This window comes from Prorops nasuta, unplaced genomic scaffold (assembly GCF_024137725.1).
Source record: "Prorops nasuta isolate Cenicafe-Biocafe unplaced genomic scaffold, Cenicafe_Pnas_1.2 PNAS00031, whole genome shotgun sequence".
Taxonomy (NCBI): domain Eukaryota; kingdom Metazoa; phylum Arthropoda; class Insecta; order Hymenoptera; family Bethylidae; genus Prorops; species Prorops nasuta.
In genome coordinates, this window is record NW_027116828.1 from 677,926 (window position 1) to 698,093 (window position 20,168).

At 30.2% G+C, this 20,168-nt stretch overlaps 2 protein-coding genes and 3 long non-coding RNA genes across 8 annotated transcripts; 2 read left to right on the top strand and 3 right to left on the bottom strand.

Annotated features, from left to right (window-relative positions):
* Positions 1-2,277: 2,277 nt before the first annotated feature.
* On the bottom strand, positions 2,278-4,451 carry LOC136782962 (uncharacterized). Its single transcript, XM_066742743.1, has 5 exons — positions 4,348-4,451; positions 4,033-4,254; positions 2,995-3,352; positions 2,713-2,913; positions 2,278-2,643 (listed from the first exon to the last, which is right to left on the bottom strand). Exons 1-5 carry the CDS (start codon positions 4,449-4,451, stop codon positions 2,278-2,280), a joined length of 1,251 nt encoding a protein of 416 aa, XP_066598840.1.
* A 55-nt stretch (positions 4,452-4,506) lies between these two features.
* Positions 4,507-6,663, bottom strand: LOC136783003 (uncharacterized). The gene is made up of 4 exons (XR_010824206.1): positions 6,489-6,663; positions 5,905-6,420; positions 5,622-5,767; positions 4,507-5,541 (listed from the first exon to the last, which is right to left on the bottom strand). It is a non-coding gene; the product is annotated as an uncharacterized lncRNA (long non-coding RNA).
* Positions 6,664-8,694: 2,031 nt separating this feature from the next.
* On the top strand, positions 8,695-9,902 carry LOC136782993 (uncharacterized). Its single transcript, XR_010824199.1, has 2 exons — positions 8,695-9,426; positions 9,500-9,902. It is a non-coding gene; the product is annotated as an uncharacterized lncRNA (long non-coding RNA).
* A 2,927-nt stretch (positions 9,903-12,829) lies between these two features.
* vnc (GNAT family N-acetyltransferase vnc) lies at positions 12,830-14,066 on the bottom strand. The gene is made up of 2 exons (XM_066742713.1): positions 13,964-14,066; positions 12,830-13,726 (listed from the first exon to the last, which is right to left on the bottom strand). Exon 2 carries the CDS (start codon positions 13,520-13,522, stop codon positions 12,986-12,988), a length of 537 nt encoding a protein of 178 aa, XP_066598810.1. The 5' UTR covers positions 13,523-13,726; positions 13,964-14,066; the 3' UTR covers positions 12,830-12,985.
* A 4,175-nt stretch (positions 14,067-18,241) lies between these two features.
* On the top strand, positions 18,242-20,168 carry LOC136782935 (uncharacterized). Of its 4 annotated transcripts, none has more exons than XR_010824194.1 (5): positions 18,242-18,283; positions 18,375-18,612; positions 18,689-19,158; positions 19,276-19,429; positions 19,860-20,168. It is a non-coding gene; the product is annotated as an uncharacterized lncRNA (long non-coding RNA). The 4 variants fall into 4 exon arrangements; XR_010824196.1 differs by having other exon boundaries at positions 18,689-19,124; XR_010824195.1 differs by having other exon boundaries at positions 18,689-18,854; positions 18,949-19,429.

Below are 20,168 nucleotides of genomic sequence, written 5' to 3' on the forward strand. Positions count from 1 at the left end.
TCATTTTATAAACGTTTCATGATTTACAAATATTGTTCAAATACTCCCCCAGCAACTGCAAAGCAATATTCCAATCGTTTTCGAAAACCTTCCAATATGTTTTGCAGTTGCTGTGGAGTTATTCTCTGGCATGCGGTGATTATGTCGTCCATTAAGTGATCAACGCTTTCTATTGCAATATTATCATAAATTATATCTTTTAGAAACCCCCACACTCCGAAATCAAGCGGTGCAAGGTCGGGAGATCTCGGAGGCCATTCAATTGGACCGTGCTTACCGATCCACCTCCCTGGATATTTACAATGTAAATAGTTTGTGACTATTCTTGCCGTGTGTGCTGGAGCTCCATCTTGTTGAAATGTAATTTGTCTCTGTAATATAAAAAGAAATTTAAAACCATCTCTCTAACGAACTAACTTATGATATAATGTATCCTTAAAATTGTAATAATTAAAACTACATACATTTCCTAGCACACTTTGAACTCTTGTGTCCACTTCATTTCTTAATAATTCGAGGTATTTTTCAGCATTTAAATTTCCCTCTATGAAAATTGGTCCAATTATTTTTTCTCCTATTATGCCCAGCCAAACATTGAGCTTTTGCTGGTACTGTGTGTGCGATTCAATGATTTCATGGGGATTTTCCTTTGCCCAAAACCTCGTATTTTGTTTATTAGGAGAGTGCACCAAAACAAATGTGGATTCATCCGAGAATAAAATGTTATGTAACAGGGAATTATCATCATCCAATTTCTCCATCATTATTTTACAAAAATCATGCCTCTTTGCATAATCTGCTTCTTTTAATTGTTGGCAGTTTCTGATTTTGTAGGCTCTGAATTTTTCCTGCTTCAGTGTTCGGTAAACCGATGATATTGAAGTACCGACTTCTCTGCTTATATTGAACAGTGTTTGCCGAGCATTATTATACGCAGAAATCCTAATATTTTCTTTTATATCTTCGGATAGCGTTTGCCTGTGCCGCTTTTGCTTTGAGTGACAAGACTCCAAACACCCGGTCTCTTCGAATTTTTTTATAATGCGAAAAACGGTACTCGTGCTGGGTGCCGGCCGATCATTGTATTCTCTTCGATATAATTCTGTTATATCCTTGATGGATCGCCACCGTAGTACCATTTAATGATTTGGATTTTTAGACTCGTGTTCATTTTTATTTCAGCGAAATATTTGGTAAACAATTAATTAATTATACAGAAATAGAAAAATTTATATTATTATATGAATAAATTCTATATTCACATAAGAATATTTAACTCTACAACAAATCAACATTGAAAACCATGAAAAAATCACGTTTGTCTTTTCTTTATTGCTTTCGCAAAAATCTGAGTTCCGTAACAAATAAAGACAATTTCGAATACCTAAGATATACAGAAAGAATTATTTTTCATTATCATGCAATTAGACTAAAAAATTCTCTTACTCTCTCTAAGCTATAAGGATTTGTTTTTTGAAAGATCTTTAATACAAGATATTCGATTTTAATTTATCACTCGCCTATATTTGTGGAAAGATTTTGAAAACAAAAATATTTTTGATAATTTTTCTACAGCTTCAAGGAAGTTATTCCATTGTTGTTGGTTTCACTTTGAAAGGATATTTGAAAATTTACTTCAGTTTTATTAAATACATTCTCCACTACTTATTAATACATATTCTCATAGATTTTATTTATATTTATTTCTTCATGCTTATTTGTATATAATAGAACATATTATGTATGTTTCAATAAAATAGAACATTAATGAATCAAAATAAATATAATACACTTTATTCAAAATTATTATAGTATAGCTCATATAGTTTTTCCTCAATTGCAGTCGAATCTGTAAATGTAAGAGAAATTATTATAGAAACAATTATTAATGAGGCAATTATAAAGAATGATTTATTGTATTCAAACCTGCAGTATTTGTGGAAATTAACTTGTCAATACTTTTTTTAAAATTTGGATTTTTAAAAGCTATTTGCACTAGAAAATTATAAACAATTTGATTTTCATTTTCGGGTGTGACGATTACGAAAGCTCTCTTCGAAATATTTTGTAAATTATTTTCATATTTTCTTGTTTTGCTTTTAATTCGCTTTTTTATAATTTGTTTTCCATTAATAATTTCAATTGTGTATATTTTTATTAGTTTTATTAACTCGTCTATGAAATAGGAATAAAAACCTCATTATTAAAACATCTATATAGCTTTTCCATGTATCTATAACATTATGAAAATAGGGTTTATAAGTATATAATTAAAAATTATAATTTACTAATAAAATTAAATAAGTTAGGATGTGATCCGAATTTCTCCTTTAATATTCGATGGTAACGTTCTATGACATTATTTGTCCTGGTTTTTTCATTGAACACCGATACTGTTCTAGGATCCACAATGTTTATCCAGTATCTTTCTATATACAATAGTAATTTATCAAATTTGTTGCGGACATTCGACTGTTCTATTTTTCTTTTTATTAGATGAAATCCAGTTTGTAACAAAAAATTGGGAAGTAAGGGAATATTGTAAAGAAGCCTCAAATAAAATAAAATTTCCATTTGTGTTTCCGGTAATAAGTTCTTGAAGCCTTTAAAAATTTTTAATTTTTTTGCATTTTTCCTTATACTCTACAAATAGAGATTTAGAAATAAATTTCATATGAAACTGCATTATCGTAGCTACTTTTTATTTTTTACCTGAACAAAATGAAAATAACAGCCTCTTATTTTGCTTCTTGGAAAATGAAAGAATAAAGCATTCTGCAAAGCAGTTTCATAATCAACATGGATTATATCAGGTTCCAAATTGGGTATGATCTTCAATTTCATAAAATTTAATATTGCTGAATACAACTGCTGTGATTTAGAAGTAGCTAATACCCATAAAAATGGGACTGCCTATATTGATTTTAAAATAATAATTATTTCATAGCATATTTTTAAAGCATTTTATTAATATATACTTCAATGAATTATTACTTTTGTTTTATGCTCAGTCATAAAAGTTAAAAGCTGGTAAATTTTTATATTGTTTAATTGAGGAGTACTTTCAAACGTTCCATCGACATATATTTCCTCGAACGTTTTAAGCGACTGGCATAACTTTTTATCGTAGAAGAAAATAGCTATGATTTCATTTTCAATGTATTCAAACACACGTAATCTGTGTTTATTCTTCTTTACATAAAATCTTAAAAAGTTTTTCAATTTCTTATCGTTTAAGACGTTTTCCATATTTTCTAGTGTAATGTCTAATTTTAAAAAATCTTTTTGCTTCCATCTTCTAATACTACGATCTATTGCTTGAAAATTTACTGTTTCTGCTCCTGTAGGGTCTCTGTAGAATAAATGAATAACAATTTTTCCAGTTAAGTTTGATTTGTTTGCAAAAAGCACCAAAAATTGTATCAATAAGGTAGAATCTTCATAATAAACTCAGAGTATTATAAACACTTGTCGCGGTATATGAATTTCTGAAAAACAGGTATCCAGAAAATTAAAAAAATAATCGACAAATTTCAAATGATTGCAACTCGATAGAGAATTAAGGTATCAATATTATTAAAAAATACGAAATATGAATTTTACATCATCTACATTTAACATACTTATTTAAGTGATTATTGTTCGTTTTTTATTTATTTAAAAGCTGTAATATAAATTGTAAAATAATAATACTTTGCTAAACAAAGCCTAATATAGCTACAAAAATTGTATTGTCGGTAAACTTCTGCAATATAGACTTTAAAGCCAAATATCCTTCCATGTTACAAACAGAAGTTATGGTTGAGGTCTGCAGTTTATTTTTGAAATTCCACCATGGCTTGAAAGAAGTTTTGAAGAGTTTGTTTAATTGCATATAAATAAAATAATGTTATTCTATACATCAAAATTATATCTCAACTGACAATATATATATATATATATATGTATGTATATATACTTTATCTTATGCTATATATAAGCGGGCATTCATTAAAATCAATTAAATATGATAATATCGTATGGAAGCCTTACTTGTAAGCACAAAAATCATAAATATCTCTCGCTGACGTTGAGGGCAATAATGTTTCCGATCTAGCAAATTCTTTTAATTTTTCTTTGAAAATTATATTTTTTCTTTTATCTTTATCAGCTTTGTGATTATGTTTTTTAATTTGTTCAAAAATTTCCTTCTTATTTATATTAACAAGTTTTCCCCTACCAGGACAGGAATTTTTTAAAATGCATTTTAAATACCTAAAACATTAAAATGTTAATAAGCGAATTATTCATTCTTTTACTTTACAAGGACTGAAACTACGTGAATTAATATGAAAAAATATAAATTACGTTGTGCAGGTTCCATCTCTTTTGGCGTATGATTTTATTCTATGGTATAAATAACCATCCGGATAAATTATATCTGTTTTTTTTCTAATATTATTATTATCCATTATAGGTTTAGTTATAATAAATCACAAGAAACTTCGCAACCAGCCACCATTTAAAAACAATTGAACTGCATCATAAAACTTCATTTGTTTGAATTAAGGTGGTTGGCTCGAGCGTACAGTGCCGTATAATATATTCGCCTTACAGGAGATGCAGTAACTGCAATTTATTTTAGTAAATCTATTTAAATGGATTAAAATATTTTGAAACATTATTTCTTATAAGGAAGTAATTATTACACATAAAACGTTATAAATAAGTTAGTGCATACAAGCTGAAGTAATCGCTGAGGGCAATGGTTCGTGTTTATCATACTTCTACTTTCGATGTCTTCTTTTGTTCGATAATTCGCTATTTTTATTAAACTAATCTTATCTGTGAAAAACGAATTCAAAATACCTTTTTTTTTTTTCATAAAAACCTATATTTTTAAATTCCAATACAATGTAATTTCATTCTTTCTCCCATAAGACTACATGTTAAAACACACACACCATTTTCAAGTTTTTTTTTCTCTATAATTTGATCGATGACCGTACATCTTCTTTATGTAAAATTAAAGTATTAGTTTTAAACAAATGTTTGCTTTAATATGAATTGTATCTGTACTTTTATAATAAAACGCTTAAGTCACCTTAAAATCGAATATCTTGTATTAAAGATCTTTCAAAAAACAAATCCTTATAGCTTAGAGAGAGTAAGAGAATTTTTTAGTCTAATTGCATGATAATGAAAAATAATTCTTTCTGTATATCTTAGGTATTCGAAATTGTCTTTGAAATTAGAAAGAGTTGAAGAAAGAATTCTATTTTACTATCATGTAATGGAACTCCATTGCTATTTTGTAATAAATCTTCATGTTATTGCTCTGGATCGTCAAATCATGGCCACAGATATTTATCGCACGTTGGAAGAGTTTGTAGACCGTAGGAGTAAAGATTTGTGTCGCTATGGGAAGAGTAAGCAGATGATAAAGCTTGCATGATTAAGCTCTTCCAATTTTCAAGCTCTTTTAACGATAAGCCCATTAATGTGCCAATTTTGTAAATTACTCCATACATATATATAAAGAGATTTACTTAGGAATGCCAGCTGAAAAATTTACCATATCAATAATAATAATGTACAAATAATACAATTTCACTAAAATTTATATTGTGTGAATATTTTACCTATTTAATCCAAAATAGAAACTTTACACAAAAAAGCTCCTTTGATCCAACTGACAAATTGCACATTAGTTGTCGGTTCCAGCTTTAATTTATGTGAAACAGCAGTTTTTGCAATGTACCATCCGTAGCAGTCTTTCAGATAAAGCCTACGAATAGTACAATAAAAAATATTGAAAGAGTGTTAAAATATTCTCAAAAATAGCAATAGAAAATAGATTAATAATTACACAAACTACTTTATTAATACTAACTTTATCAGTTTCGCTTTAAAATTGATACATGCCTCAAGTGCTGCGTTATGACTGTGGTATATTTTACTAAACCAGATCATCCATCATCCATTCGAACCAGTGACCAGTTATGCTGTTTATTTTAACCTTTCCCTATGAAGTTTTATTTGCATGGTGTTAATGAAAGCAACTATACATGAAAATAATCAACCAGCATTTCCTCTGTATCAGGGTTTAATAAACACTAGATCTGCAAAAGAGATATAATACAAAGAATCAAATATTCCTCAAATTGTAAAGTTAAAATTTTACATTAATAAATAAATAAAACCCTTATCTGATATTTATACATTGAAACGTATGCACGTTTACAGAAAGTGATGACGTAATCAAAGTTTTCCTTATAAGTAATTAATAAACCAGCAAAATTTGTATATAGTTGCCTGACAGTTGACTTTTTCTCACTAATATTATATCACTGGGCCATCGCACAATTATCTACTCCCCAATTCTCTATCATTTTTTATTCATAAATAAGGAGCAATGGCTTTTCATAATAAATCTGCAAACTGAATAATTATAAAGCGTAAGAAAGTTTTGTGAAATTTCATGATTAATAAACAATAATATACTATACCTTGTATTTCTTTCCTTAATCTTATTCCTTCTCTGAATCTTCCAGTTCCAAGGAGTTTATTATAACTCAGTAGAAATAACGATTTCTTCTACGCATATAATACATTACGTTCTATCAAAATAATCTAAAAGTATATAAAGCAAAGAATCAACTTCTTTTACATTAAATAAGCTAGACTTAAATAATGAAAGTAAATTACTTATCTGACTTTAACTCTCATATAGCATAACAGACCTGTCAAAATGTACCTGTCACACATTGACGTAAATGTAAACAGAATTTAACCAACACATCTAAAGCAGCATGAAACTGCCTCTTTCCTATGGAACTCCTCCATTAATATTATGCGCATGCTCGAATATCCCTCTACTTCAGTCATATTCATAGGATGTATAGAAAGACTACTCCGCTTAAAAAATTTTGTAGGTCTGATGTCCGGGTACCCCATCTAACCCCTAACGCCATCTATCGGAAGAGACCACGAAGCACGAGCGTTAAGCTTAGAATAGGGTAAAACATATATGCATTGTTGCCAGAAAGCGGAATAAAGAGAGAGCGGAGATATTTTCTCGGACCTCTCTGTCTTTCTCGCTGTTAGCTTCTAGCAGAAGAGTCGAGGCAAAATCTTTCCGTTTCGCTTTGCCGAAAATCTACCAATATTCGATGTCATTTATATTTGCAGGCCAATGCCTTTATACATGATTTTTTCAGCATATTTATTTATCAGCATTGACTTATTTAAATCAATAATAAATTAAGGAAATGCGTATTTGATATATAATAATTATTTTAACTATAATTTCATCGTTATATTTCGCTTATTTCCGTAAAATCTGCATTTCTTTAGTTTATTATTGATTATTGTAAGTCAATGGCAATTTAAAAAAATTTAATCTTAAAAAAAAAAGAAAAGTACCGATCAGGAATCGAACCCGGACCCACGAATCGCCACGCGATTACCTTACCGCTTAGACCACGAGGCTTCTTCAGTGCACCGTAAACAGATAGTCTTTTTAAGGGCTTGAAATCTTCTTTTAAACCATATAAATAAACGAGCAACCGACAGCTTTATTCATTATTATTCTGTCATAATGGTACACAAATTAAGGAATAATTATATTTTGAATAGTTTTCAAAAGCTTTCCCAATAGCCAAGAACGAAGATAAATAATCAACGCTCGCAGTTTCCGTTCTTGGTTATTGGAAAAGCTTTTGAAAATCTACATTATATAATTATTCTTTAATTTGTGTACCATTATGATAGAATAATAATGAATAAAGATGTCGGTTCTTCGTTTATTTATATGGTTCAATAGAAGATTTCAAGCCCTTAAAAAGACTATCTGTTTATGGTGCACTGAAGAAGCCTCGTGGTCTAGGCGGTAAGGTAATCGCGTGGCGATTCGTGGGTCCGGGTTCGATTCCTGATCGGTACTTTTCTTTTTTTTTTAAGATTAAATTTTTTTAAATTGCCATTGACTTACAATAATCAATAATAAACTAAAGAAATGCAGATTTTACGGAAATAAGCGAAATATAACGATGAAATTATAGTTAAAATAATTATTATATATCAAATACGCATTTCCTTAATTTATTATTGATTTAAATAAGTCAATGCTGATAAATAAATATGCTGAAAAAATCATGTATAAAGGCATTGGCCTGCAAATATAAATGACATCGAATATTGGTAGATTTTCGGCAAAGCGAAACGGAAAGATTTTGCCTCGACTCTTCTGCTAGAAGCTAACAGCGAGAAAGACAGAGAGGTCCGAGAAAATATCTCCGCTCTCTCTTTATTCCGCTTTCTGGCAACAATGCATATATGTTTTACCCTATTCTAAGCTTAACGCTCGTGCTTCGTGGTCTCTTCCGATAGATGGCGTTAGGGGTTAGATGGACCTGAGACACGCGTTTGCCAACACCAGCGCCGCCTACCGGTAGGGATTGCCTCGGGAGTCGGGACCTCGCATGAGCAATCTCCCGTTTCATCTCTGGTAGAGCCAATTTCCGAACTCGCCTTATGAATACGGCCGTTAAAGACAACAGCAGACGAAACGCTACATCGACAAATATGAAGATGACGTTTTGGACGTAGTAAAAGTATTATCCAAAAAGCATATTATTTATGTTGGAAACGTAGGGATGTTGAAAAATGGAATGGAAAATAATGCAAATATGGTGCATATATATAATATTATTTATCAAGTATAAAAAGGAAGAGATCGGATGTAATTTTCAGCCTATAAAGAGGAAAAAGCATCATATAAGTATCGGGAGCAGTAAATCAAAAGAAAGATTAAAGAATATTTGGCTTTGTTAAATTAGTCTTTCTTCTGACTTGCTGCTCCCGATACTTATCTGATGCTTTTTCCTCTTTATAGGCTGAAAATTGCATCCGATCTCTTCCCTTTTATACTTGATAAATAATATTATATATATGCACCATATTTGCATTATTTTCCATTCCATTTTTCGACATCTCTACGTTTCCAAAATAAATAATATGCTTTTTGGATAATGCTTTTACTAAGTCCGAAACGTCATCTTCATATTTGTCGATGTCGCGTTTCGTCTGCTGTTGTCTGTAAACTTTTGTTATAAGATAGTATAGAGGAGTTGAGATGGACATGAATCAATTTTGCGAGAAGCATTTTTGCTACAAGATAGTATAGGGAAGCAGAAACTATACCTGTACATGATTCAGTTTTGAACAGTGTACATGTGTTTTTGACAGGATGAGGTTAACTGAGAAATAATTCCAGTGAGAAAATAGGAGCAATATATATAGTATAGAATTGGAATACTTGGAAAAATATATAAGAAATATTAATAAATGAATTTAATTGGTTTTTGTATATAATTAATGAAGAATACTTTATTGTCACATCGCATTGAAGAATGGAGATACAATTAGATAAATTATCATTTATTTGTATATATCTATCAAATGGATAAATTAATGTAAGGGCAAAATTCTTTGTTCAAATGTGGCTTTAATTTTACAGATTAACAAATTATAAACTGATGATTGACTTCGATGAATAATCTATAGGAAATAATAAGCCAATTGAGTTTTTCCATTGATGTATGGATGGACTTAAATTTAGCGAAGACTGCATGCTCAAATCTACGTACCATTGTATCCAGCTGATTAAACTCATATTTACATAATTTAACAATAGCATTAATATGAGTCGCACTTTGCTAGAGCATAATATTGGATATGAGAATTGAATTGTTTGTATTGGGAACAGTTTAGTATTTTATATGTATGTACAATGTAAACACACAAGGGAGTAATCCAAAATTATCATATTTATTATTATGAGTTTGTAAGTGTTAGGTTTGGTTAATTATTTATAGAATTATCAATCTATTTTGTCCAATAAAATCTGTTATACACATATGTATATGTAACATGAGTTATTGTATCTTTGAAATTTGTAGGTCTAACGTTGAAAAATATGAATTAACTTATTTGATTTACTATGGTATATAGTAATTCTATGTCTATATGAAAGGATCTGAAAATAATAACACATAATTGTATAAAGACAATATAGCCATAAATACTATTCGTTTATTTACTTTATAAAACACCTTCATTTATAATTACAAATTAGAGTTGTTCCTTCTTTTGTAAGTTTATTTATTATTACAATCAATTTATATGCAATATCTGTTGAATTATCTATTACGATAGCTGGAATTTCCTTGTTATTAATAGTTTCCACTTCTGATCCTCTGCTACAAATATTAGGTCATCTATTTACCATGCTCGTTCTTAATTGATTTATCAATTCCTTTATGTCCATAAACTCTTCCATCAAATTAAATATCTAGAATTCTGTATTTCCTGTATTATTTAGTTCTTTTAAGTTACTATAAAATTTATTTATTTCGTCGTTTAACATTGTTATTTTCTTTCTTTTATCTATTGGTTCATAAATGCTATTTTGTAATTGTTCAATTTTCTTATTGCTTTCTTTTAATAGCATCTTTATAAAGCCTAATAAAATATACAAATATTTGTTAATTGTATATATATTTAATTCTATTTTGCAGGAAACTCAGGGAGAAAGAGAGATTGAATCGACATTAATTTAAGAAATATGAAAACAATTATTTGGAATTAATAGGCAAAACATGGAATAGATAAGAAAGCTTATTGCCCCTTTAAAGACAGGACCAATTTTCAAGATAGATAAGAGTTAATCATTTCAAGGCACATTTTTGACGCTTTTATAAGTGTGATACGTTTAATCCATATTTTATTCAAGTAAGAACGAGCATGGTAAATAGATTACTTAATATTGGTAGCAGAGGATCAGAAGTGCAAACTATTAATAACAAGGAAATTCCAGCTATCGTAATAGATAATTCAACAAATATTGCAGATAAATTGATTGTAATAAAAAATAAATACTTACAAAAGAAGGAACAACTCCAATTTGTAATTATAAATGAAGGTGTTTTATAAAGTAAATAAACGAATAGTATTTATGCCCATATTGTCTTTATACAATTATGTGTTATTATTTTCAGATCCTTTCATATAGACATAGAATTAATGTGAATTACTATATACCATAGTAAACCAAATAAGTTAATTCATATTTTTCAACGTTAGACCTACAAATTTCAAAGATACATTAACTCATGTTACCTATACATATGTGTATAAGATTTTATCGGACAAAATAGATTGATAATTCTATAAAGAATTAACCAAACCTAACACTTACAAACTCATAATAATAAATATGATAATTTTGGATTACTCACTTGTGTGTTTACATTGTACATACATATAAAATACTAAACTGTTCTCAATACAAACAATTAAATTCTCATATCCAATATTATGCTCTAGCAAAGTGCGACTCATATTAATGCCATTGTTAAATTATGTAAATATGAGTTTAATCAGCTGGATACAATGGTACGTAGATTTGAGCATGCAGTCTTCGCTAAATTTAAGTCCATCCATACATCAATGGAAAAACTCAATTGGCTTATTATTTCCTATAGATTATTCATCGAAGTCAATCATCAGTTTATAATTTGTTAATCTGTAAAATTAAAGCCACATTTGAACAAAGAATTTTGCCCTTACATTAATTTATCCATTTGATAGATATATACAAATAAATGATAACTTATCTAATTGTATCTCCATTCTTCAATGCGATGTGACAATAAAGTATTCTTCATTAATTATATACAAAAACCAATTAAATTCATTTATTAATATTTCTTATATATTTTTCCAAGTATTCCAATTCTATACTATATATATTGCTCCTATTTTCTCACTGGAATTATTTCTCAGTTAACCTCATCCTGTCAAAAACACATGTATGTACATACCTTGTATGTGTTAGTAGTTGCAGAAAATGGCTATAGGGATCCTACCTTGAATAAAACTCTTGTGCTCTCAGTACTGCCAACCTTGTAGACGAAAAGTTCCTCTAATGGGTAGTAAAATGTCGCCGTCCCGAATCTCCTATACATATGCCGCCGTTAAAGAAAGATGTATATAAAAAAAAATCGATTTTAAAAACTTATTACACGAGGCTCCCCCCTTAATCTGCTGTAAAAATAGGCTCAATCATCTCAAATCTTAGTCCTATTAAGGTAAAACTCATAATAATAGATTTTCATTGTTATACAAAAACTGTAGTAGTCTGAATTAGTGAAAAATTGATTGTAAATATAATTATTTTTCATTTGTAATTTAATTGTTAGTAAATTTTTAATGAATAAAATAAAAAATCGCTTTTGTGACATCAATTAGACGTGTTTGTTGATGTTAAAATAGCGGGCGTTTAGCGTCAATGCATAGTGATTTTCAACATTTCTGCTGTAATATCCACATCATTTTTACATTACTGTGTTATGTTTTTCTGTTATGCAAGTTATAAGCAAATATGTGAAAAAGTTAAACTGTTTAATTTGAAATTTGATTCATATTATTTATACTTGATACTCCTCATTAATTTATACTAACATATATCTATGTGACATGATTATTCTAGAGGTTACTCATTACAAAATTGCCTGTTAGACAATATGACCAATAAGCTTTCTTACTTATCATTTATTATTCTGCTTGTAACAAGTTTACTTTTAGTTATTTTGGTCTTAATTTAACACAAAATTACTAACAGCTTAAGAACTAATTAGATTAGTAATGGCTTTACAATATCTCATCCAGCTTTTCTTATTAACATGACTCAAAAGAGAGGTTTACTTTTACAATATTACCTGCCCCAACCTTTACATTAGCAATGTATTTAATTAGCTACTTACTTTATATTAAATTAACTAACTGAAAGATTAATAGTAACCAATTTATTTTACTTTAAACATGGTTAGTATAATTTTTAAAGATTTTTATATTTAAGATTCACACAAATGCTGACAAAATATTTGATGCCATATGCAACTATATTTATATCACTTAATTGTTATACGTTAACTCATTAGTTTTATGAACTTGAATGGTCGCAACATCTACCAGAATGTGATTTGTCCTTGGCAATATTTTTTTCCTGGTGAAAAATACTTAAGTCCCGTTTCATAGCATATGCATCTTCCCCATCAGCATAGTATTTAGGTTCAACTTCAGATACTTCAAACTCCAGACTTCTGGTATAAAGATTTAAAGCAGCTCTGTTGCTTCTGCGTACATGTAAAGATACATATTTCGCACAAAAACATTCAACCATTGCTCTAGATGCTTGGTTCATTAATTTTTGTGCTATACCTAATCTTCTATGAGATCTCTTTACAGCAAGGCTTGTAATATGTCCATGGGGATTATCTTCACAGTCCTCTTCCATCTTTGCAAGTACATAGCCTACCACTCTTCCTTTTTCATCTTCTGCTACATAGCTAAGTTGTGGCCATGAAAGAGCATGATATAAATAATACTTCATCTGATAATTTTCTGGTAAGCACTGAAGATTACAATGTTGAATATTTAACAAATCATCTGTATTGGCACAGCGAATATTTATAGACATTTTTTCTATAATTTATAAACACCTTACAGCTGTCTTTTTATAGTTCTTAAAATCAATTAAGTGATAGTTAGTCTTTACGAACTTTTTTAATTCTGGAACGTCCAGTTTTTAAATCATTAACTGAAGAGGATTCACTCATACCACCAAAAAGTTCACGAACAAGTCTAAATCTCGACAGAAAATATTTCCAGACCAAGAACCAACCTAGAAAAAATTAAACATTAATAACCTTCTATATTTTAAAGCATTCAATATGAAAAAAAAGCAATTAATGTGGGTCAAAATAAATAAGACTTAGTTTTTAAAAAAATGGAAAAGCAGGTCATTTATCAAAACATTTTTTAATTTTACTGTAACCTTAATAAAAGTATAAGGTAATCAAAATGAAACTGAATTACTCTTTTTCCAGACTATGTAATAAGAAAAGCAAATTAACCTCACCTAGCAGCACAAGGCCAAACACAATTAGTAGACTCGATATCACAGAAAAAGCTGCTAGGATAATTTCCCGCAGCGTTGCCAACTCCGCCATTTTGAATTATGCTACGTCGCTGTATAGTAAAGTTGAGTTAAGTTCGAAATTAAACTTTTTTCGCTCCGACGGAGCTTTCCCTAGAAATCCCTATTCACTCCGTCTAGTATAGGACGTTTACGTTCGTGATCCGATCCAGATCACGATTCAACCTAGCCACAGGAATGCAACGTCGAAAAAAAAATTTCTAGATGGATCAGAGGCTTCCGCGTGAGCTCGATCCGATCCGATCAGTGCTGGGATTCTCACTTGTCGCTCGTCGCTAGCGACAAATGGTCACGTGGGACAAAGTATACTACACTTTCTGCTTATTCTGTCGTTAGCGACACTGAAATAAAGTTGGATTTATCCAACTTTTCAGCGACATCGCTAGTATCGCCCGTATCGCCTGTATCGCTGCTCGTATGTTTTCAACGGAACGGAACAGGCGGATCGTGTGAATTTTAAATTTGAAAAATGGATGGAAATTCAAATTGAAAATATATTTGTCACATTTATAGCAAGCCGATACATATGAAGCTAAAAAATAATATAATGAATAATTATTGTAATTAATATATAAGAAACGTTGAATATAATTAACCCAAAAAACAGGCTTTGCTTGTAAAATAATACGGCATATATACAGAGTGAAGCTGTTATACCGCCCTAGAATATAGATGCAAAATGACGAGTATCTCTTTAATTATAAAAGATATTCAATTTGTGCATAGGACCTTCTCGAATTCTCTTGTTATTTGCTATCGCAAAGGTCATATATAAAAATTGAATATCTCTTATATAGTTAAAAAGATATGCATCTTTTTCTACTAATGTTTTGGGGCGGTTTAAGTTCCTTACCCTGTATAGATTTCTTACTAAAAACAGAATCTTAAATTGTAACATTTTTATTACAAAATAAATTCAATTAAGTTTTATTATGAGTAACATGTAGCAACAATTAATTTTACTAATAAAATTATCAAATTAGGGATAATCATAACTTTACTAATGTAAATTATTATTTTCTGATATATGAACTATATAATTTTCATCCTCTCATGCTATATAGGAAAATGAAGGAATTATTTTCATAACAAGGATTTAAGAAAACATTCATTTCAAATATATATGAAACCTTTATTAATTCCTCATTCAATATATGTGCATACCTCATAACTTTTGATTATTATTATAATATTCACAATTTTTTTATACATATGCAAATTAAATTCAAATGTCATATACCATAACACGACACCACAGTCACTACACCTAAGAAACCATCATGCGATTGCTGCTAGCGATTACCCGTTTCCTTCGTTCCTACATTCAGAACCCGCCTCAGAATATGTCGCTGCTAGCGACGAGCGACAAGTGAAAACATAGGAGAGATAAACTGCATATTCTGTCGCTAGTGTCCATCTTGGATTGCATATACTATATCGTCTTATATTTATCGCTAGCGACGAGCGACAAGTGAAATCGTACCTTAACTTCCCAGCGATGATTGTCGGTATCGCTAACTACCGATAGTTGTCGCTTGCAGTAACGAAAAGAGCGATTCTGTAACTTCCGTCTATATGGAATAATATGGATTCAGTAACTAGTTATCGACAATTTTCGGTAATTGAATCGAGTTAAGGTACATTTTCATGGGTCGCTTGTCGCTAGCGATTGGAGGTCACATGACCTCATTTTTCTCCTTCTCCTCGCTTTATTTTATCGCTAGCGACGTGTGCCAATCAATTTGAAATTTTCAAACTTTTGACACATATCGCTGATATCCGCGGGGATAAGGGCTTTCAATAATCACACTATTCTTAAATAAAAACAGAATCATTACATTTTGTGTAGCTCTACCTATAAGGTATAATATGTATATCTAAGTATTTAAGTTATTCGATAAAGACATTATTATATTTATATACAAAAATGCATTTTTTATTATATTCCCTTTAAAAAAATTATAGGCGAATAATTTATCAAATAACGGGAAAATAAGTTTTGATAAGAGATACTATGAGTGGGTAATTCAGTGCATTGTTTCTTTAAATCAGAAGGAAGAAGAGAAATGGATACGATCAAAAGCGGCATTAGCTGCAGTGCTTCATAGCAATAGTATTACAAAACGAAAATACAAAAGGAAAAGATGTTGGGTTGATCCTATATTTATTAGAAGGAAAGAAAATGGTTTCTTCAATGCAACAGTGCCGTATTTTACCTCAAAAAACTTTTATAATTATTATCGCATGAATCCCAGCCAATTTGAGGAGTTATTGCATATTATTGCACCAATAATTGTAAAAAAAAACTGTAATAAGAGATCCAATACAGCCTGCAGAACGTTTGTCAGTTACATTAAGGTATATACTTATCCTTTTCACATAATCGAGAGAAAGAATCATTGATTATATACATATTACCAATAAGGTAGACCCTATTATCTCCGAAAATTCCCTAGGCTAAAATAACTATTACGCATGGCCGTCTATAAATTTTATGAATATGAATGGCTTGTCTGCGCATGTTACGTTTTCTATAATGTAAAGTCTACTCTTCCAAGGTTCTATGTATAGTGAAGACTGGTGAGGACATTACAGTTATATCAGAGATGAAACGGGAGATTGCTCATGCGAGGTCCCGAGGCAATCCCTACCGGTAGGCGGCGCTGGTGTTGGCAAACGCGTGTCTCAGGTCCATCTAACCCGTAACGCCATCTATCGGAAGAGACCACGAAGCACGAGCGTTAAGCTTAGAATAGGGTAAAACATATATGCATTGTTGCCAGAAAGCGGAATAAAGAGAGAGCGGAGATATTTTCTCGGACCTCTCTGTCTTTCTCGCTGTTAGCTTCTAGCAGAAGAGTCGAGGCAAAATCTTTCCGTTTCGCTTTGCCGAAAATCTACCAATATTCGATGTCATTTATATTTGCAGGCCAATGCCTTTATACATGATTTTTTCAGCATATTTATTTATCAGCATTGACTTATTTAAATCAATAATAAATTAAGGAAATGCGTATTTGATATATAATAATTATTTTAACTATAATTTCATCGTTATATTTCGCTTATTTCCGTAAAATCTGAATTTCTTTAGTTTATTATTGATTATTGTAAGTCAATGGCCATTAAAAAAAATTTAATCTTAAAAAAAAAAAGAAAAGTACCGTTCAGGAATCGAACCCGGACCCACAAATCGCCACGCTATTACCTTACTGCCTAGACCACGAGGCTTCTTCAGTGCACCGTAAACAGATAGTCTTTTTAAGGGCTTGAAATCTTCTTTTAAACCATATAAATAAACGAAGAACCGACATCTTTATTCATTATTATTCTATCATAATGGTACACAAATTAAAGAATAATTATATAATGTAGATTTTCAAAATCTTTTCCAATAACCAAGAACGGAAACTGCGAGCGTTGATTATTTATCTTCGTTCTTGGCTATTGGAAAAGCTTTTGAAAACTATTCAAAATATAATTATTCCTTAATTTGTGTACCATTATGACAGAATAATAATGAATAAAGCTGTCGGTTGCTCGTTTATTTATATGGTTTAAAAGAAGATTTCAAGCCCTTAAAAAGACTATCTGTTTACGGTGCACTGAAGAAGCCTCGTGGTCTAGGCGGTAAGGTAATAGCGTGGCGATTTGTGGGTCCGGGTTCGATTCCTGAACGGTACTTTTCTTTTTTTTTTTAAGATTAAATTTTTTTTAATGGCCATTGACTTACAATAATCAATAATAAACTAAAGAAATTCAGATTTTACGGAAATAAGCGAAATATAACGATGAAATTATAGTTAAAATAATTATTATATATCAAATACGCATTTCCTTAATTTATTATTGATTTAAATAAGTCAATGCTGATAAATAAATATGCTGAAAAAATCATGTATAAAGGCATTGGCCTGCAAATATAAATGACATCGAATATTGGTAGATTTTCGGCAAAGCGAAACGGAAAGATTTTGCCTCGACTCTTCTGCTAGAAGCTAACAGCGAGAAAGACAGAGAGGTCCGAGAAAATATCTCCGCTCTCTCTTTATTCCGCTTTCTGGCAACAATGCATATATGTTTTACCCTATTCTAAGCTTAACGCTCGTGCTTCGTGGTCTCTTCCGATAGATGGCGTTAGGGGTTAGATGGACCTGAGACACGCGTTTGCCAACACCAGCGCCGCCTACCGGTAGGGATTGCCTCGGGACCTCGCATGAGCAATCTCCCGTTTCATCTCTGGTTATATTTACATCATAATATCTGATTACTTATGAAGTAGATTGTATTTTTCAAAATAAACTTTTAGCTAAATGGTTACTTTTTATTACAGGAAAATATGAAAAGAAAGACTTTAAATAACAATCTTATGGGTCAATCAGTCTTCGTAGGCATGCTTTCATCTACCCGCAGAAAAATGATGTACTATTTTAATTCCAATATGAGAAATTGATTAAGCCTATTTAATGATGATATCATTTGCAATGAGAGATTTTATGTAAAATAGACTGATGCTGGTAAGATTATTTTGAAACGTGTATTAAGTATTATATCAAATAATAAATTTAAAGGTGCGTTAAACATTTCACATTTTATATTTGTACATTCTTCAGTTTATGGTTATCCTAATTGTTAGTTTAATTACAGTCCATAGTGGGAGGAACTTATTAAAAATATGGTGCTTCATATTTAATTTCTCTTTCATCATCATATATGTTTCAAAACTATTGTGGCTGAGCTACGCATACTTTATTTTAGGTGCTAGGTATAATGCCTCTTCGATATCCCTTGAACATTAGCTTCTTGAAGTTTGGTACGTACAAACTATTTACACTTTTATCAGTAAAAAAGATATCTTTCATATTGCTAATGAAATGCTGGTTATTGTAATATACATTGTTGCATAGTTCGCTACAAATATGGTGAAATTGTTCTCAAAATAGAGCATAGTACAGGATTTGCTTGACAGCTACATATATAAAATCTATGTTTATGCTTCATGCATACATGTTGAAGGAATTTCAATAATTTCCTATCACAAGGAAATTGGATTAACTACAATCTTTTACATCTCTATAAATTTGTATGTTTAATAAATATGGCATTTTATGAAAGTAGTTAAGTAACAAAATGAGTTCAATCAGGCAATACATTCATAGATTATAAAACCTTTTGTGCTTTTACTTTCATTGTTCTATACTTTTTAGTTAATTTAATTGCTATATTATTTTCAGACTACAGTGTAAGAATCTATTCCTACTCTGCCTCATCATATTTTATCTGTCGCAGTCTTCATGTATCAAGGATTATTATTTCTAAGCTGCGTTAACTTCATTTTCTGCACTGTATTATGATTCTTCGATGTCCCATTGGCATTATCTTCTTAGGGTTTGTATATATGTACAAATTATTTATCTTCTTACCCTTCAAGAATATATTTTATATATTTGATAGGACATTGGTTAATGCATTATACATTAATTGCTAGGATGTACTTTACTCTTACATACTAAGTTTTGCTTATATATTTCATTAAGCATACGTTTATATTGAAAATATTATTGCAATAATTTTTTATAAAGGAAATTATATGCCCTTTATTATTTTCCTTTAGGGTAACCAATTGCATTTAAATATACATTTACTGTTTAACAAATTAGAAAAGAGAATACATTCAGAAGTCTGTATACTGAACAAATTATCGTTTTCTCCAAGAAAAATATATGTTAATACTTATATATGTACATTTGTACTTATCACACTGTTTACTTAAATTATTAGTATATTTGTACCATAATAAAATATTACTTTTATACAGGATAAGGTAACTATAGTGCAAGGTTGCCAAGTCCGCCATCTTGAATAGTACTACGCTCTATAGTAAGTGAATTTTGATATAAGGAATGCAGACTGCACAAAGTGTACTGCCAGCGGAAATACGTCAGTAGCCATCTTAAATGCAGAACGTAATATATCAAAAATTATATATATTATATTCACAGCCTGTCACCGTGAACGGCGTGAACGAAGACAAATGTTAGTATACGGAAAAATAAAGTGTAATAAAGAAATATTTGATTTATCTGATAGCTGATGTACTTATGGTATAAGTGAATAAATAAAATAA